Source organism: Alexandromys fortis, unplaced genomic scaffold (genome assembly GCF_014885135.2).
Source record: "Alexandromys fortis isolate MF-2015 unplaced genomic scaffold, M_Fortis_MF-2015_v1.1 scaffold_51, whole genome shotgun sequence".
NCBI lineage: Eukaryota > Metazoa > Chordata > Mammalia > Rodentia > Cricetidae > Alexandromys > Alexandromys fortis.
Window position 1 is genome coordinate 1,027,041 of NW_026067925.1, and position 14,784 is coordinate 1,041,824.

Sequence of the window (14,784 nt, forward strand, 5' to 3'; positions counted from 1 at the left end):
GGCTGCTCTTCCAGAGGTCCTGAGTTCAAGTCCTAGCAACCACAAGGTGGCTCACAACCATCTATAATGAGATCTGGTGCTCTCTTCTGGTATGTGTAAAATAAATAAATAAATAAACAAACAAATAAATAAATAAAATTAGGGTCGAGCAGTGGTGGTGCCCTTAATCCCAGTACTCAGGAATCAGAGGCAGGCAGATCTCTGTGAGTTCAAGGCCAACCTGGTCTACAGACCGAGCAAGTTTCAGGACAGCCACGGCTACACAGAAAAACCCTGACTTGAAAGCAAACAAAAAAAAATTAAAAGGAAAAGAGGTAAGAATGGGGGGAGCTGGACGCTGGGATCTTCCAAGGTCCTTCCAACACAGCGCTCAGATTTCACTGGCCTCAGTTTGGCCCGCCCTCCTGCCAGGCACTGGGCACAGGATATTTCACTTAAATCACCCGCAAAAGAGAAGACATCACATCTTAGGAGTTCCTTTCCAACTGTCGTTCAAAGCCCTCTTGTTAATGGCATTCTGCAGCCACCCTGGGATGTATGTAGTACATACTGCATTCTGTTGGACCAGAGGATGGATGTCTCAGTAGACCCTTCCCACTGATTGAAGTTAAGCTATCTCACACGGCCCTAAGTTAGGAAAGGCTCTTCCAGAGATCCATCTGGAATGGGAATGTACTCTAGGTGCCTCTTTACAGACTAGATACTTCAGCCCCTCTACCTGGATCCCTCTCTATGGGGCAAATGGGCAGCCCCAGACTCTACAAAACTGCCAAGTTTTTCTTGGAAATAAAATCTATTATGCTATAGCCTCTACTCAGTGATTATGATTCTAGCTTCTGAAGACATAGAAAGTCCATTTTTCTTCCTTCATTTAGTATTTGAAGATAAGGATGGTTTTACCTCTAAATCTACTCTTTGCATGCTTTGTTTTTTGAGGTAGGCTCTCACACATATTCCAGGGTGACCTCAACTGTAGCTGAGAATAACTTTGATCCAACTGCTGCCGCCTTGGAGTGCCAGGGTCAGAGGGGTGCAACCAACCCCTTTTATGCAATGCCAGGGATCAAGCCCAGGTTTCTGTGCTTACTGGGCATGCACTTTACCAACTGAACTTCCCCTAACTATAATATATATATATGTATATACATATATATATATATTCTAGTCCCTAAATATACTCTTATCAAGACAGACATCATTCCGTCCCCTCTCCAGCACTGCCCCACCCACCCCAATGGTACAGCAATGGCCTACAATGTGTGAGACCTCTGGTCCCATCCCCAGCATCAAACGAAAAGCAAAACAAAAACCCCAAATGTATCTTCTGTTTTCCTTGTAGCTTGGTCTCCAGGCCTTTCACTTTCTGCGATGGGCCTCTCTGTTCTATCAGTGTTCCTCTTAAAACCAGGGGGTCTGTCAGGTTGGCTTCTTTTAGGGAGGCCAGGTAGAGCGGGGAACACCTGTAATTCCAGCACTTGGGAGGTTAGCAGGTGGAGAAAATCTCAAATTTAAGACTGCCTTAGACAGTGTGCCAGTCAAGGTTAAAGCCAGCCTGGGCTACATGAGACCCCGTCTTCAACTGACCCACTTGCCCCCCAAAAAGAAGCTGATTCTAAGTCTGAGTCTTAACTGTGTCCCTAATAACTTTGTGACCTTGGGAAAGGTACTCTCTGACTCTGGGTTTAAATGTCTTTATAAGTTGATTTCAGAGTTTTTTTCAAGAATCTTTCTGATGCCGGTTCAGCACCTCCCCCTGCTCTGGTGTTTTGGGCAGGTTCTAGGCTGGACTTGAACCCGTGACTGCCTGCCTCAGTCTCACAGACTCAGCCACTCAGCACTCTCCTTGTTTCTAATTCCATTCATTCTCTCACTACCCCGTCCTCCGTCGTGCTCCATCCTGTATCTGATGATGTGGCACACAGAACAGACCATGAGCTGTTTCAAGTAATTTTGACCCAGCCTGGAGATGATCAGAGAAAAGGCAATGCCTTGATGTTATACCATGGCTTTCTCCAGCAGCATGGACCTACAGACACAGGTAGGGACACCCAGCTGCCTTTTCTCAAGGCCATAGTGAGAAAGATCTGAAAAACAGAAAGCATCACTCAATGACTGCTAAAATGGAATGCATGAGATTTCTGGGAGGAGACCTGGGGCGGAGGCACAACCTCTTTTCCCTGTAGCCCCTCTTCTCTGTCTCCATTTATTTACCACGCGAAGCTCTCATCATGATACAGACAGACACTCTTGAGGCTTCAGTGCCTAGAACCCTTGATATTCTCTTTACATAATCTTTTTTTCTTTCTTTCTTTCTTTTTTTTTTATTTTTCGAGACAGGGTTTCTCTGTAGCTTTGGGGACTTGTCCTGGATCTAGCTCTTGTAGACCAAGCTGGACTCAAACTCCTCCTGCCTCTGCTTCCTTAGTGCTGGGATTAAAGGCGTGGGCCACCACCGCCCGGCTATATTCTTCAGGCCAGCTTCCCAACACAAAGCAGCCACAACCATATCTGGTACTAGATCGAGGTCACTTTAATTTTTCTTTTTGTAAGAAATTAGCAGTGTAACCAGAGAGAGGCTTACACACAGGACACAAGACCTGGACTCTGGGGTCTGCTCTTGGTGGTATTGGGAAAAGCAGAGTCAATAAGAGGAATGGAGGTGGGTAGGACTGGAGCGGGACTGCCAGGGATGGAGGGGTTGAGAGAGGGCACCCAGAAGGTGGGAGGCTGGGGGAGGGGCACTATTCCAGAGGAAAGGGGGTGGGGACAGACGGAGCTGAGGAAGGGGTGCTGGTATGCTGGGTGAAGGGATCCCCACACACACCTGCACTGGAGAAGGAGCAAGAAAAGGAAAGAAGGTACCAGGGAGAAAGGAGGGTCCCAGCTAGAGTTAGCTGCAGGGAGCCCCCCTCACCATACCCCAAAGTGCATAACTCAGTAATAAATAGTAATATTTATAAATAAATAAATGCATAAATAAATAAATACATAAATATAAATAAACATCCTTGTAGAGCTAGGAGTTTGCTGTGAGAGAGGGTGGAGCATGGAGAAGCAGTGAGTTCATCTCTTCTACAGGGAGTCTAAGACCCGTGGACTCACGTTGCACAGACTACAAAGGGCAGTCGGGGCTCAGCAGCATGGGCGGGGCACCTTCCTTTCCGTGGCAGCTTCAGAAAGGAGGCGGGGGACATAATAAGAAGGCCCTAGAGCGTGCACAGGAGGCAGTCGCAGGCATCCCCTTGCACCTGAGGGGGGAGCTGATAGGGTTTGCACGTTTTCAAGGTCTGCTGGGACAGAAGCGGCTGCTGCTGAGCTGCCCCACCCAAGGCCTGGGCCTTCTGCAAGGTGCCCCGGGCTATTCGGAGACGACATTTTCAACCCTGGACTGAGGTTTTCCTTTTGCTAGCTGCCACAGGGGAAAGGAGAAAACTGGAATGGCAGAAGTGGGAAGAGACAGGGGAGTGGTCAGACAGCTCCTAGAGGAGGCAAGGCACTCACTACCAAGTAAGATCTGAGGTCTATATAATTCTAAGCCTCAGGAGTCAGATAGGAAAGGAAGGGCAGACTTTTTCTATAACCCCTGGCTACCCAGGAATCACCTCACTCATTTTTCTGTCCCACGAGCCCATTCCTCTCCCAGGCATGGCTGGAGAAGTCTGGGACTTAGAAACCCACTCCTCACTCCCCCACTGGTCATTTCCCCTTTGGATTCCGATGCTGAATCCCACCATTGCCAGAAGAGAATTTGGGTCTAGGGTCTCTGAAAACTTGGACATAGGGCAGAAGAGGCAGCAGCTGAGCAGAGGCTAGGGTTAGTAAATCCAGCAAGGGCTCCATTCTGACCACTCAGGCAAGCAGCTCTGATCAGCTAGGACCTAACAACTCTCTGAAAGAACCCACGAGAGCATCCCTCACAAGCCTAGGTCAATGAAAAGAAACCAGCCTTCAGGACCAGCGGTGTGAGCCCGGTCCTCTGGGATGGGAAGAAGACAGCCATAAGTAATGCATGGTGGCAGGGATCTCAGAAGAGGCCCCAGGAGGAGGGGAGAATCCAGGGTGGGAGGTGGGCTGAGTTCAGACATCCAGCACGTGATTCAGGTAGGAGATGTAGCAGATGGCCAGACGCAGGATCTCAATCTTGGAAAGCTTCTTGTCTGGGGGCAGAGTGGGCAGCAGTTTGCGCAGCTCGGCGAAGGCCAGGTTGAAGGCTTCCACGCGGATGCGTTCTCGCGTGGCATGTGCTGTGCGGTACTTGGCGGTGGCTCGGCGCCGGCGTCGGCGCTCCTCCCGGCTCAGGTGCTGCAGGTCTTTGCGGCCAGCCTCTCCGAGCTCCGCGCTCCGGACCTGGCCCACTCCGGGATCCCCCGACCCGGCACCATCCGGGCCCGGCCCGCCCCCACAGTCGCTAAAGCCCGACTCGGTCTCCGAGTGGGTGGGAGGTAGGTCCAGCTCCATGGTGTCAGAGTTGAGCATCATGATGGAAACCCGCAGCCTAGTGAAAGCCGGATCACCTCCCTACCCGTCCCTCTCGGAGCTTGAAAACGGGCTGTGGGAGAGGCAGTAAGGATCTGGAGTGCTGGGGTCCACCACTTAGCTCAGGAAAGCAGAGTCGCTTCAAGGTTCCATGGTCAGGATTCCAGCCTGGAGCCTGAAACAGAAGAAGAATTAAGAATTGACTGCTGAGTGGGGTGAGCGGCTCAGAGCTGGGAGAAGAGTTGGAAACTTGGAGTCAGGGCTGTCCAAGGTTAGAGAGACCAGCAGGCAGAAAAGAGTGAGAGGAAAAACAGAAGAAAGAGAAAGTTCTGGGAAAGACACAGCAGGCACCGTAACACTGAACAAGAGAAATGAAGACCTAGAACCGCTGACTTCCTAGAAGAAAACAGAGGGGAAACCTTTCGAGACATTGGACTTGGCCTTCATTTTTCTTGACTATGAGAACAGAAGCATAAGCAGAAAGAAAAAAATGTACACCAAACGTAACTGTAGCACACTAAGAACAATTACCACAGTGAAAATTCAACCTACGGAATAAGGAAGCAGTCACAAACCATATATCTGGTAATAAGTTCATATCCAGAGCATATGAAGAAGTTCTTAGGCAAGTGTGGCAGCATATGTCTGTGTAACCCCACCATTCAGAAGACTGAGGCAGGACAACGATTGTGAATTTGAGACTGGATGCATAGTGATACTCAGTCTCAAAAGAGTGAAGTCAGAACAACGAAAATATTGCATAACTTCATTTTGAAGTGGGAAAAGGGCTTGAACAGATATTTCTCCAAAGATGATGTACAAATGGCCAACGTGCTTATGAAAATACATGGCATATCACTGGTCACTAAAAATGCAAATGAAAACCACAGTAATATCACCTCTCATTCACTAAAGATAAAACAAAACAAAACAAAACAAAAAACAGAAAGAAAAAACCCTAAAACTCAGTCAGTGTTGACAAGAATGTGAAGAAATAGGAACCCTTGTTTATAGGATTGTAGAGTGGTACAACTGTTATGGAAAACATCCTGGATGCTCCTCAAAAATAACAACGACAAAAAAAAAAAAACACCTGAAACTGGAAATACAGTGTGTTCTAGCGTTCATGAGATATTTGCACACCCGTGCTCATAATAATAGCAGAAGCAGCTCAAATGTTCACCGGTGGAGCAGTGGATAAACAGAATGCAAATATGATGTATACATTATAGATGTATATATCTCTATATAAACATAAACACATATAAAATTATATAAATATATACAGTATAGCTTCGACTAGGAAGGGACTCCTGTCATACTGCAACATCAATTAAACCTTGAGGACATTATAAGACAAGAACTATGGCTCCACTAGTTTAAGTTCCTAAAGTCGTCTAATTCATAAAAAGAGAAAGTGGAGTGGTGGCTGCCAGGGGTGGAGGGAAGGCAAAGGGGAGTTGTTTTATAAGGATCATAGAATTTCACATTCAAAAGATGAAAAAGTTCTGGAGATCAGTTCCACATAAAAGAATATACTTAACATTCTCGGGCTCTACCCTCATTTGCTGTGATTGCAAATTTTGGTGTGTGTGTGTGTGTGTGTGTGTGTGTGTGTGTGTAGGGTTTTTTTTTTTTGCCAGGTGGGGGCTCACATAATAATAAATAAGGGGAAAGACAGAGAAATAGCCCCAAGGGAAGTTGGTTATAATTCTAGCCCTTTCCCAGTAGTGAGGGGAGGACTGTTAAGTCTTGGCTTTGGGACCCTCTGTCCTCTTGTTCCTTGTTGGGGAGAGGAAGCAAACACAGAGACTGGTCATTGTTGTGTGCTCTGGGATATATGAAGCGTGGTACAACTTTCTGAGCACCACCGCTGGAGACATTAGGTCCTACCACCCTGCCCATGAGGACCACTGGACTCCCCAGCTCTGTCCTTAGCACAGTTAGCCCTTGCCATTTCATGGCCCCTTGGAAAGCTTTCAAGGTAGACAGGGGACACTCACCCACAGCCTGCAACACGGTCTGCAGAGGAGGACACAAGAAGTTTCTTGGAGCTACCCTTATGGAGACCAGCTAAGTTTGCTTGTCCCAGAATCTCTGGGTCTTTCACAGTGAGCTCAGCCTTAATAGAAACAGAGGCACTGAGACTCCTTCCCAGTCACCATGCCCCTCGTCCCCAGCCCTGGCTTTCCAGCTGACAGACAGTCTCACAGGACCCACCCTTTCTCCGAGGCTTGCCCCCGCCCCACCACACAGAAGACAGGTTTAAGACCAGAACAGTTACAAGCCTTTAAGGGGACACTAGACCACTAGCTTCTGATGACGGAGAGACACCTACACACCAACCGCACCATAAAACAGAAGCTGACTAAAGCTGAAATTATGAACAGGGTCCAAAGAAAGAAGAGAGGAGAGAAATAGTGTGGGGTGGTGGGAGAGCAGTTCCCAGTAGTCCACAATTCCCCACTCCCAGGGTGGGCTGGAACCAAGAGTTTAGCCTTGGTGTTCCCAGTGCATCTATTACAACTGGATTCCCTCCCTGACCAACCCCTATGTTCCCACATCCTCCATCGCTCTCTGATGCCCTCCCTTTCTCTCTCCTGCTCCCCATCTGTCACGACCCATCTCCACCTGCCCCTCCCTTCTCCCCACCTCCAGTCCTGGCAGCAGCTTCTATTTTCCCATCAAGTCTTTTTCCTCCATGTCTGGTCTCAAAGTTTCAGGCTCCGAGGAGCAGGGACGCAACAATTCCAAGCATCCAAGACAGAAATTCCCACCCTACTTCTTCGAACTGCATTTGACAGAGGCTGCACAAAGAATCCAAGAGAACAGGGGGAGAGAGAGGCAGAGGCTGAGGGAGACCCAGCTAGGGGAAGGTTTTGGGAGGAGGGGACTCCAACCAGAGGTCGGGAGTGGCATGCCCACCCTTCCTGCCAGCCCATGGTTTCCCTTTACCTAGAAGGACTCTGCCAAAGGATCCAAGCCGGCGGACGAGGGGACAGTGTAGAGTGTTCCAATCTCTTCCGGCTGCTCAAGGCTCATCTGTCTGCAAAGTTAGTGGTCAGTTCCTAGAGCTCTTAGGGATAGCTTGTTGTGGCTGAACAGACTCCAGGACGGATGAGAGGGGTACGCATGGTAGAGATGTAAGGCCTAGCCAGAAGGGGGGGTCTTACTCAAACACTGGAGTCACCCACACTCATACACTCATGCACACACTCATACACACTCACAGACACATACACACCTGTACTGGCCCAGCCTTATGGGTATATATATATGGAGATACACACACACACCCCCAGCTCTCCATTGGCTGGCCCAGGCAGCCCCCTCATCAATATTAAACAGCCAGGCCAGGCAGCCATTGGCAGAGGGATCTGGGAACCCCTTGGGAGCTGGGGGCGGGGGCTGGCCCTGAGGGGGGCGGGGAGTGGGGGAGCAGGGACATCTGTTCTCCATGCATATTTCATAAGCAAGAAATAGAGAGCTGGGGAAGGGGTGGGGCTGGGGCGAGAGCCAGGGCAGGGCCACAAATGAACCCCCTCAGTCTCTGCACTAGAAGTAGTAGGGCAGGGTCTCCACAGAAGCTGGATTTAAAATAGTTCCATTCTGAGTTCCAGAGTGGCTTTGACTGCCCCTTCTCCATATCTCCCTTCCCCTGGGAAGAAGGGTCTCCCTAGTACTAACAGCGAAACTATGAAAAGACTAAGAGACTAAGACGTGGAAGAGGACCTGAAAGTCCTCCCCGTATATAAGTTCCCATACACACAGCTCCTCGCTACTGTCCAGGCTCTAGCTCTTGTCATCCTGGGACTCAAGCACCCCATTCTCCCACTTACCCCATCACCAGGCTGGAGTGGGGTCAGATTCTAGATAGAGACCCCTCCCCCCCCCCCGAGGAGTTATTCTAGACTGGTCAGCCCAAGCTGATCCACAGGGAATCAGGGACTTGGGGGAAACTCGGGGGGGGGGGGCTAATAGGAGAGGAAGGAGGAGATCCAAGAGAGGCAAAACAGAGATGGGAAGGACTCTGGGAGAGGAGGGCAGGGCAGTCCAGGCTGCCCGAGTGTGCAGACCATCAAATGAGCATCAAGAAAAGTAGATACAAAATCATGTGCAAATGAGCACCGATTACGCTCCTCACTTCGAAAGCTCAGCCGCCTCCAGGGTCTGTGCCTGTGCGTATGCGTGTGTTTGTGTCTGTGTGGGTGTGTTGCAGGGTAGCCTCAGAGGGGAGCAAGTTTCTGTGGCTGAGAGAAGCACAGAGAAGCAGTGGGCTGGGTTTCAGCGTGGAAATTCTCCCATGTACTCAGCCGTAGGATGTTTCCATTGAGCCTAGGTATCAGAAACATACCATGGCTCGAGAGACCCCAGACACAGTGAGCGACAGCGAAAGGGGCTCTGTTAGTGCACCACCTTGGGCAAGCAATGACCTTTGGGCCTCAATGTCTGTTTTCTTTAAGATGGGGTAAATTATAACTATTCAGGTTGCCATGGAGATCAAGGGGGATAATGCTTGTAATCAGCATAGACCCTAGTAGGAGCCCACGCTGCGGGAGGGATTCGCCACTTCACTGTACCTTCTCAACCTTTTCTGGGCTTTCTCCAGGGTGAGGCCTTCCCTATAGGGAATCCTATAATTCCTCCCCAAGCTCACCCTCCTCTCCCCACCCCCAAGGCCTGGGAGGTGCCAACTCCCACCTGGGCAGGCCCAGACAGGTGCCCAGGCGCCAGCAGATGGGCTGAGCTGGAGGGGAAAGAAGGCCTGAGGAGGGGGTGGGGAGGGGCAGGGGATCAGGTGGCAGTTTGGTTCTTGCATCATCATTGCCATGGTGCTGATTAAAAACCAATCTCTACCTAATGAGCCCCCAGCAACAACAATCCTACTTCTACCACCCTCCCGCCCTCCAACCCATCTAAGGAGTGGGGAGCCCGAGACTCGGAAGAATGAGCCATGGGAGGGATGAGAGCAGACAGGGAGAAGCAGAGGAAAATGATGGAGAGGAGAGGAGATGCTGAGACGTGGGGAGACACGGAGAAGGATGGACTCAGGAATGGGAAAGTCTGAGAGAAGCCACAGACAGAAGGGAGAGGTAGACAAGGGGAAAGCAGAGAGCGGACAGTTGTCAGGAGGAGAAGAATCATGGGTGATGAGGTAGGGAGACACAATCGTCAAGTGTTAAAGTGTCACCAAAATGGGGGACCCAGATCCCAAAGGGTAAGCATTGAGGAACACAGGAGCAGAGTCTTGAGAGACCACAGAGCAGAAAGGAATGATGGGGCAGGGAAGGGACACTGGAGGAGGGAGCCAAGCTCCTGTTGCTAGCCTCCCCCCCTGCAGGCTATTTAGCTCAGATACTTTCAGCCCTGCAAGCCCTGTCCCTGAAGCATTCAGCCCTAGCTGTCCCACGTGCTCTGGGGACTATTTCTTCCTCCTCTGCATCTGTCATCCCAAGATCTTAGGCTCTGGGGCGCCCCAGTCCCAGGCCTCATACAGGAATTCGGTTTTTACCTTTTAGGGCAGTAGCTAAAAAGAACACAGGCAGGTAGTAAAGAGAAGCTTACAGCCTAGAGCCATAGAAAGCACTGTGTCTACTCAACCTGGGGCCTGTGCTCAACCAGTGCTGGACCTGGGGCCAAGTCCTTGTGACCTTGGACAAGTCACATAACCTTCAGTGGATTCTTTGCACAGTCTGTAACATGGGCTTAATGCTGCCGTCTCTATAGGGCTGTTATGACACCCAGTGAAACAGTTCGTGGGGGATTGCTGAGTGAACTGGGGAGTGTTCACCCCAATTCTCTACGTATGCATGGTGGTTAAAAGGATATAGGAAGTTTCATTCACATATGTGTGTAAGGCAGTATGACTGAGGGAATCTGAGGTAAGCTCTCCATGTTGGGAGCTATGGGTGCGCGTGAATCCATGCGTGCGTGCATGCGTGCGTGCGTGCGTGTGTGTGTGTGTGTGTGTGTGTGTGTGTGTCTTTGATGTTTGTATAGGGCTATCTTCCCTGCAAGGAAGTCAAGAGGAACAGGCTTTGGGGATGGAGAAAATTATATCTTTGTGATTTATTGTTATTTTGCATTATTTATAGGCATCTACTTTTTCAGGCTATGGATTACAAATTTCGTTCTATCCTTAGGCAGGCTATGAGGTTCTGAGGGGAGGAGGGAGTTTGGAGGGTAGGTTAGACACAGGGGCTGGGGCTGGTCCTTGAGGGTGAGGGGAGGGCCTGGAGAAGCTGGGAAGCAGTGGGCTTGGCAGGAGAGGGGGTGACATATGTAGGGAGCCCTGGGGACCCAACCAGGCAAATGGCTGGCAGGGAGAGCAGACAGTGTTAACTCTTGCTGTGCTGCACTGCCTGACCATTCCCTGAGAGTGGCTGGGGTTGAGGTGTCATTTTGTCAGCCGCTGGAGGTGCGTTGGGTCACAGAGACAGAGGCAGGCAGGAGAAGCCTGAGTAGGAGATGCTGTCACTTGGTAATGGCAGGAGTGCTTTAGTGTGTCTTCATCTTCCAGTTTCTGTTCTTGGTTGCCACGTGGCTTCCGTCAGTCTTTCTGCCTCTACCTCTCTGTGCCTCTAGAAGGTGACAGCGGGTCTCCACTCTGGCTAACCACACAATCTGTCGCTCTCTGCGCTGCCAGCCCAGCTGGAAGCCCCCCCTTCTCAGCACCCAGCCCAAGCCCTCTGCCCCTGGCCCCCTAGGCCTTATCGCCTTTGTCTCCTAAGGCGGCCTCCCCTTTCTTCTTCCTCTTCACTCACCTCAGAGCCCATCTCCAATCTCATTACAGTCTCAGCCTCCAACCACTGTACCCCCAACCCCCAGCCTCCTCCCTTCCCTCCCCCACCCATCTGTCTTCCCTGAAGCCCTCCTCTTTGTGTCTTCCCATCTGTCACCACCAGCACTGGGCCTACTCCCCTCCTGGCCACACCCGCCTGGCCTTTCTCCCCTTGGGCTCAGTTCCCTCTCCCTCCCCTTCCTCCTTAGGCCCTACTAGGAAACCAACTTCCCCTGTTTCCTATCATAATCTTGTTTTTCCAGGATGTCTTCTCTCACTTCACGTTTTAATTCCATCCCTCTGATTTGTGAGTTGGGGGAAGAGTGAGGACTCCAGGGTCCCAGCCCCTAAGCTCTGAGCAACCACTTAGTTGGGACAGAGGATGGTAATGTTGGCTCACAGTTGCATCACCTCAGGTGAGTGACTTCTCCTCAGGCCCCCTGAGATGACCCTCCACTCTTGCTCCATGTTTCCCAGTGTTGGCCCAGGGCTTACACTGCCCTTCTGCACCACAGGAGGTGAGGCTCTCATACCTTCTGAGTGTGAGTTCATGAGAAATAAAATTTTATCCAGAAGCCCACTGGGACCCTGGCTTCAGATTCTCCAGCATAACCGCAGCCTTCTCTTTTATTTCTTCTATTTCTCTTTTGTCCTTCCTTCTTCTACCCTCTTTCTCTCACCTTCCCTCCCTCTCCTCCTCCCTTCCTCCTCCCATCCTTCTTCTCTCTCTCCCTTCCTCTTTATTTCTTTTGAGGAAATGAAGCCACATTTATCAAATTTCTCCTGTTCCTAGGCTAGGGACAATAGTGTCCCTTTCTAGAGTTGATCCTTATGCTATCTTGAGAGTTCATGAGTTGATCGTTTTTTTCAAATGGTCCTTGCCCAGAGGAGCTTAGGGAAAAGGAAGAGGCTAGAACCCCAATTGTTCCTTCACGGAAGCAGACAGAGCCAGTATGGACTAGAGACTACACTCTGGAGAGAACACTGGAGCCCAGAGAAGGGCAATGCTCCTCCCGGTGTCACACAGGCCACAGACCGTCCCACAACAGGAGGCTCCTCTCCGCTGGCCTTTGCCCTCTGAACTCGGGTAGAACCTTTTAAGACTGAACTAGTGCGGTGCACACACAGTCTTGCTGGGTTATCTTGTGCCACGTCCCTTCCCTCCATCCAAATTTTGGAATCTTCAAGAAAAGATGCAATGTCTCTTATGCTTTTACCATGGGGGACAAAGCGGCTCCCCGTAGCCATGCTTAGCAAACATTTGTTATTGCCATGGCTGCCAGTAGAGATACGAGGCATGTTGAAGTTCCCCTCAGACTCCCGTTGATTGGAGGACCCTGTGCAAGCAGCATCACTCCTCCGGGCTAGCCTCCCCTGCTTATCAATCAAATGAGCTGAGCCCCCGAACATGGCGGCACATGCTGGTATTTCCAGGACTCGAGACACTGAGGCAGGAATGGCTGAGTTTGAGGCTAACCTGGGTTTAAGACTCGGTCTCAAAAAAGAGGAAAAAAAAATACACATGATTTCTAAGGTCTTAGAAATTCTAAGTCCCTGGATGCAGAGAGTATGGGAAGAAGCAAAGGGGGAGAGGAAGATGCCACATAGTATGAAAATGCCATAATGAAACTCGCTGCTTTGTATGCTAACCTAAAAAAAAAAAAAAGTTGGCGGGGCTGAAAATGGTTCAGCGGTTAAGAGCCCTGGCTGTGCTTTCAGAGAACCTGGGTTCAATTCCCAGCACCCACATGGCAGCTCACAAGTGTCTGTAACTCCTGTTCCAGGGGACCCAACACGTTCGCACAGACATACATGCAGGAAAAAAACACCAATGTACATAAAATACAAATGACTAAATAAAAAAAGTAAAAAAACATTTTTTTAAAGATTTTTTTATTTATTATGTACACAGTGTTCAGCCTCCATGCCTGCAGGCCAGAAGAGGGCACCAGATCTCATTACAGATGGTTGTGAGCCACCATGTGGTTGCTGGGAATTGAACTCAGGACCTCTGGAAGAGCAGTCAGTGCTCTTAACCTCTGAGCCATCTCTCCAGCCCNATGGTTGTGAGCCACCATGTGGTTGCTGGGAATTGAACTCAGGACCTCTGGAAGAGCAGTCAGTGCTCTTAACCTCTGAGCCATCTCTCCAGCCCAAAGTAAAAAAATTTTTAAAAAATGTTGGTTGTGGCACACTCCTTAAATTCTACCTCTCAGAAGCAGGTAGATCTCTGTGAGTTTGAAGTCAGCCTGTTCTACATAGCAAGTGCCAGGCTAGCTGGGGCTAAAATAGTGAAACCCTATCTCAAATCTAATTAATTTCCCTCAAGGGCAAAAAGTTCTATTGAGTAAGGTGGGATTTCAGTGCAGAGCACCAGAATACCGACCAGAGAGATGGCTAGGCCAGCGAGAGTGCTTGCCATGCAAGCCTGGCCACCGAAGGTTGATCCCTGGGTCCCGCGGTAGAAGAGAACTGGCTCCCCAGAGTTGTCCTCTGACCACACACATGCTCTGACACGCGCGTGCACACCGGTACACACAAAAGTAAACATCTCTTCCTAGAGTGTGCTTTTCAACAACAACCACCAAGATGTTAAAAAGAGAAAACAGCATCTTTATTCAAACAGACTGGAGAAGACACTGGCTGGAGGGAGGCCTCCTGGTTAGACTTGAGGGATAAGGTGTCTCCGTGGATAGACAGACTGGTATCGAGGCATAGGGAGTCATTCACTCAACTTTCTACCTGGACTCGGAGAGAAGGGCTGATACGAAGCTAACAAAATGTAGGGTGAGAGAGAAGCCCTGGGGGAAGGGAAAGGGGCTAGAAAATGACACATTTCAGAAGGCCCAGACCTTCTAGGGGACAAAGGAAGACTAAGGCATTATAATAAAAGTGGGTCCTAAGATGCTGCAGGCCACTTGGTCTTCAGGGCACAAAGGGTAACCTCTTGAGAGGCCAGCACACTGGGTCTGGGAGTCCCTATGTTCCTTCCATGGAGTCTGGCCTCTGCAGAGACCGTGAAGAACTGGGTTCTGAGGATGCTGGCAGGGGGCAGGGATGAAGAATGGTGCGACTGGAGCAAGGCAGCATGGAAGACAGATGACCTCGTAGTCTGTGTTCTTCCCTAGGAGCAGGAAACATCTTGTCCTTTTTTTCCTACCCAGATCCCTTGACTATGCCCAAGCCTCTGCTTCTCCATTTAGCCCCCTCTCTGGTACCCAGCCATGTCCCCGCTTCCTGAAGCTGCCAGCAGGATGAGGGAGTTTACTGCTCTGTCCTCTGGGAGACCTGTTGGCCAAGGGAGGCATGGAGCCGGCCCAGCCGAAGGCGGCAGCTGTGCTCAGCTCCCACCAGTGCCAGCACAGCTTTTCCAGCTCCAACTGGGGGCTGGCAGGGGAGCAGCAGGGTATATTTCCTATCTCAGAACCCTGACCATGCTTCCTCCAGGGAGCCTGGAGAGAAACCTGGAGGAAAATTATCTCTTCTCAGCAGGATCCTCGAAAAGGTAAACAGCTCAACCAAGGAAC

At 50.2% G+C, this 14,784-nt stretch overlaps 1 protein-coding gene across 1 annotated transcript; it reads right to left on the minus strand.

The window, feature by feature from the left end:
- Window positions 1–4,077: 4,077 nt before the first annotated feature.
- On the minus strand, window positions 4,078–4,479 carry Nhlh1 (nescient helix-loop-helix 1). The gene has a single exon (XM_050142786.1). The coding sequence runs from the start codon at window positions 4,477–4,479 to the stop codon at window positions 4,078–4,080; it is 402 nt and encodes a 133-aa protein (XP_049998743.1).
- Window positions 4,480–14,784: the final 10,305 nt, after the last annotated feature.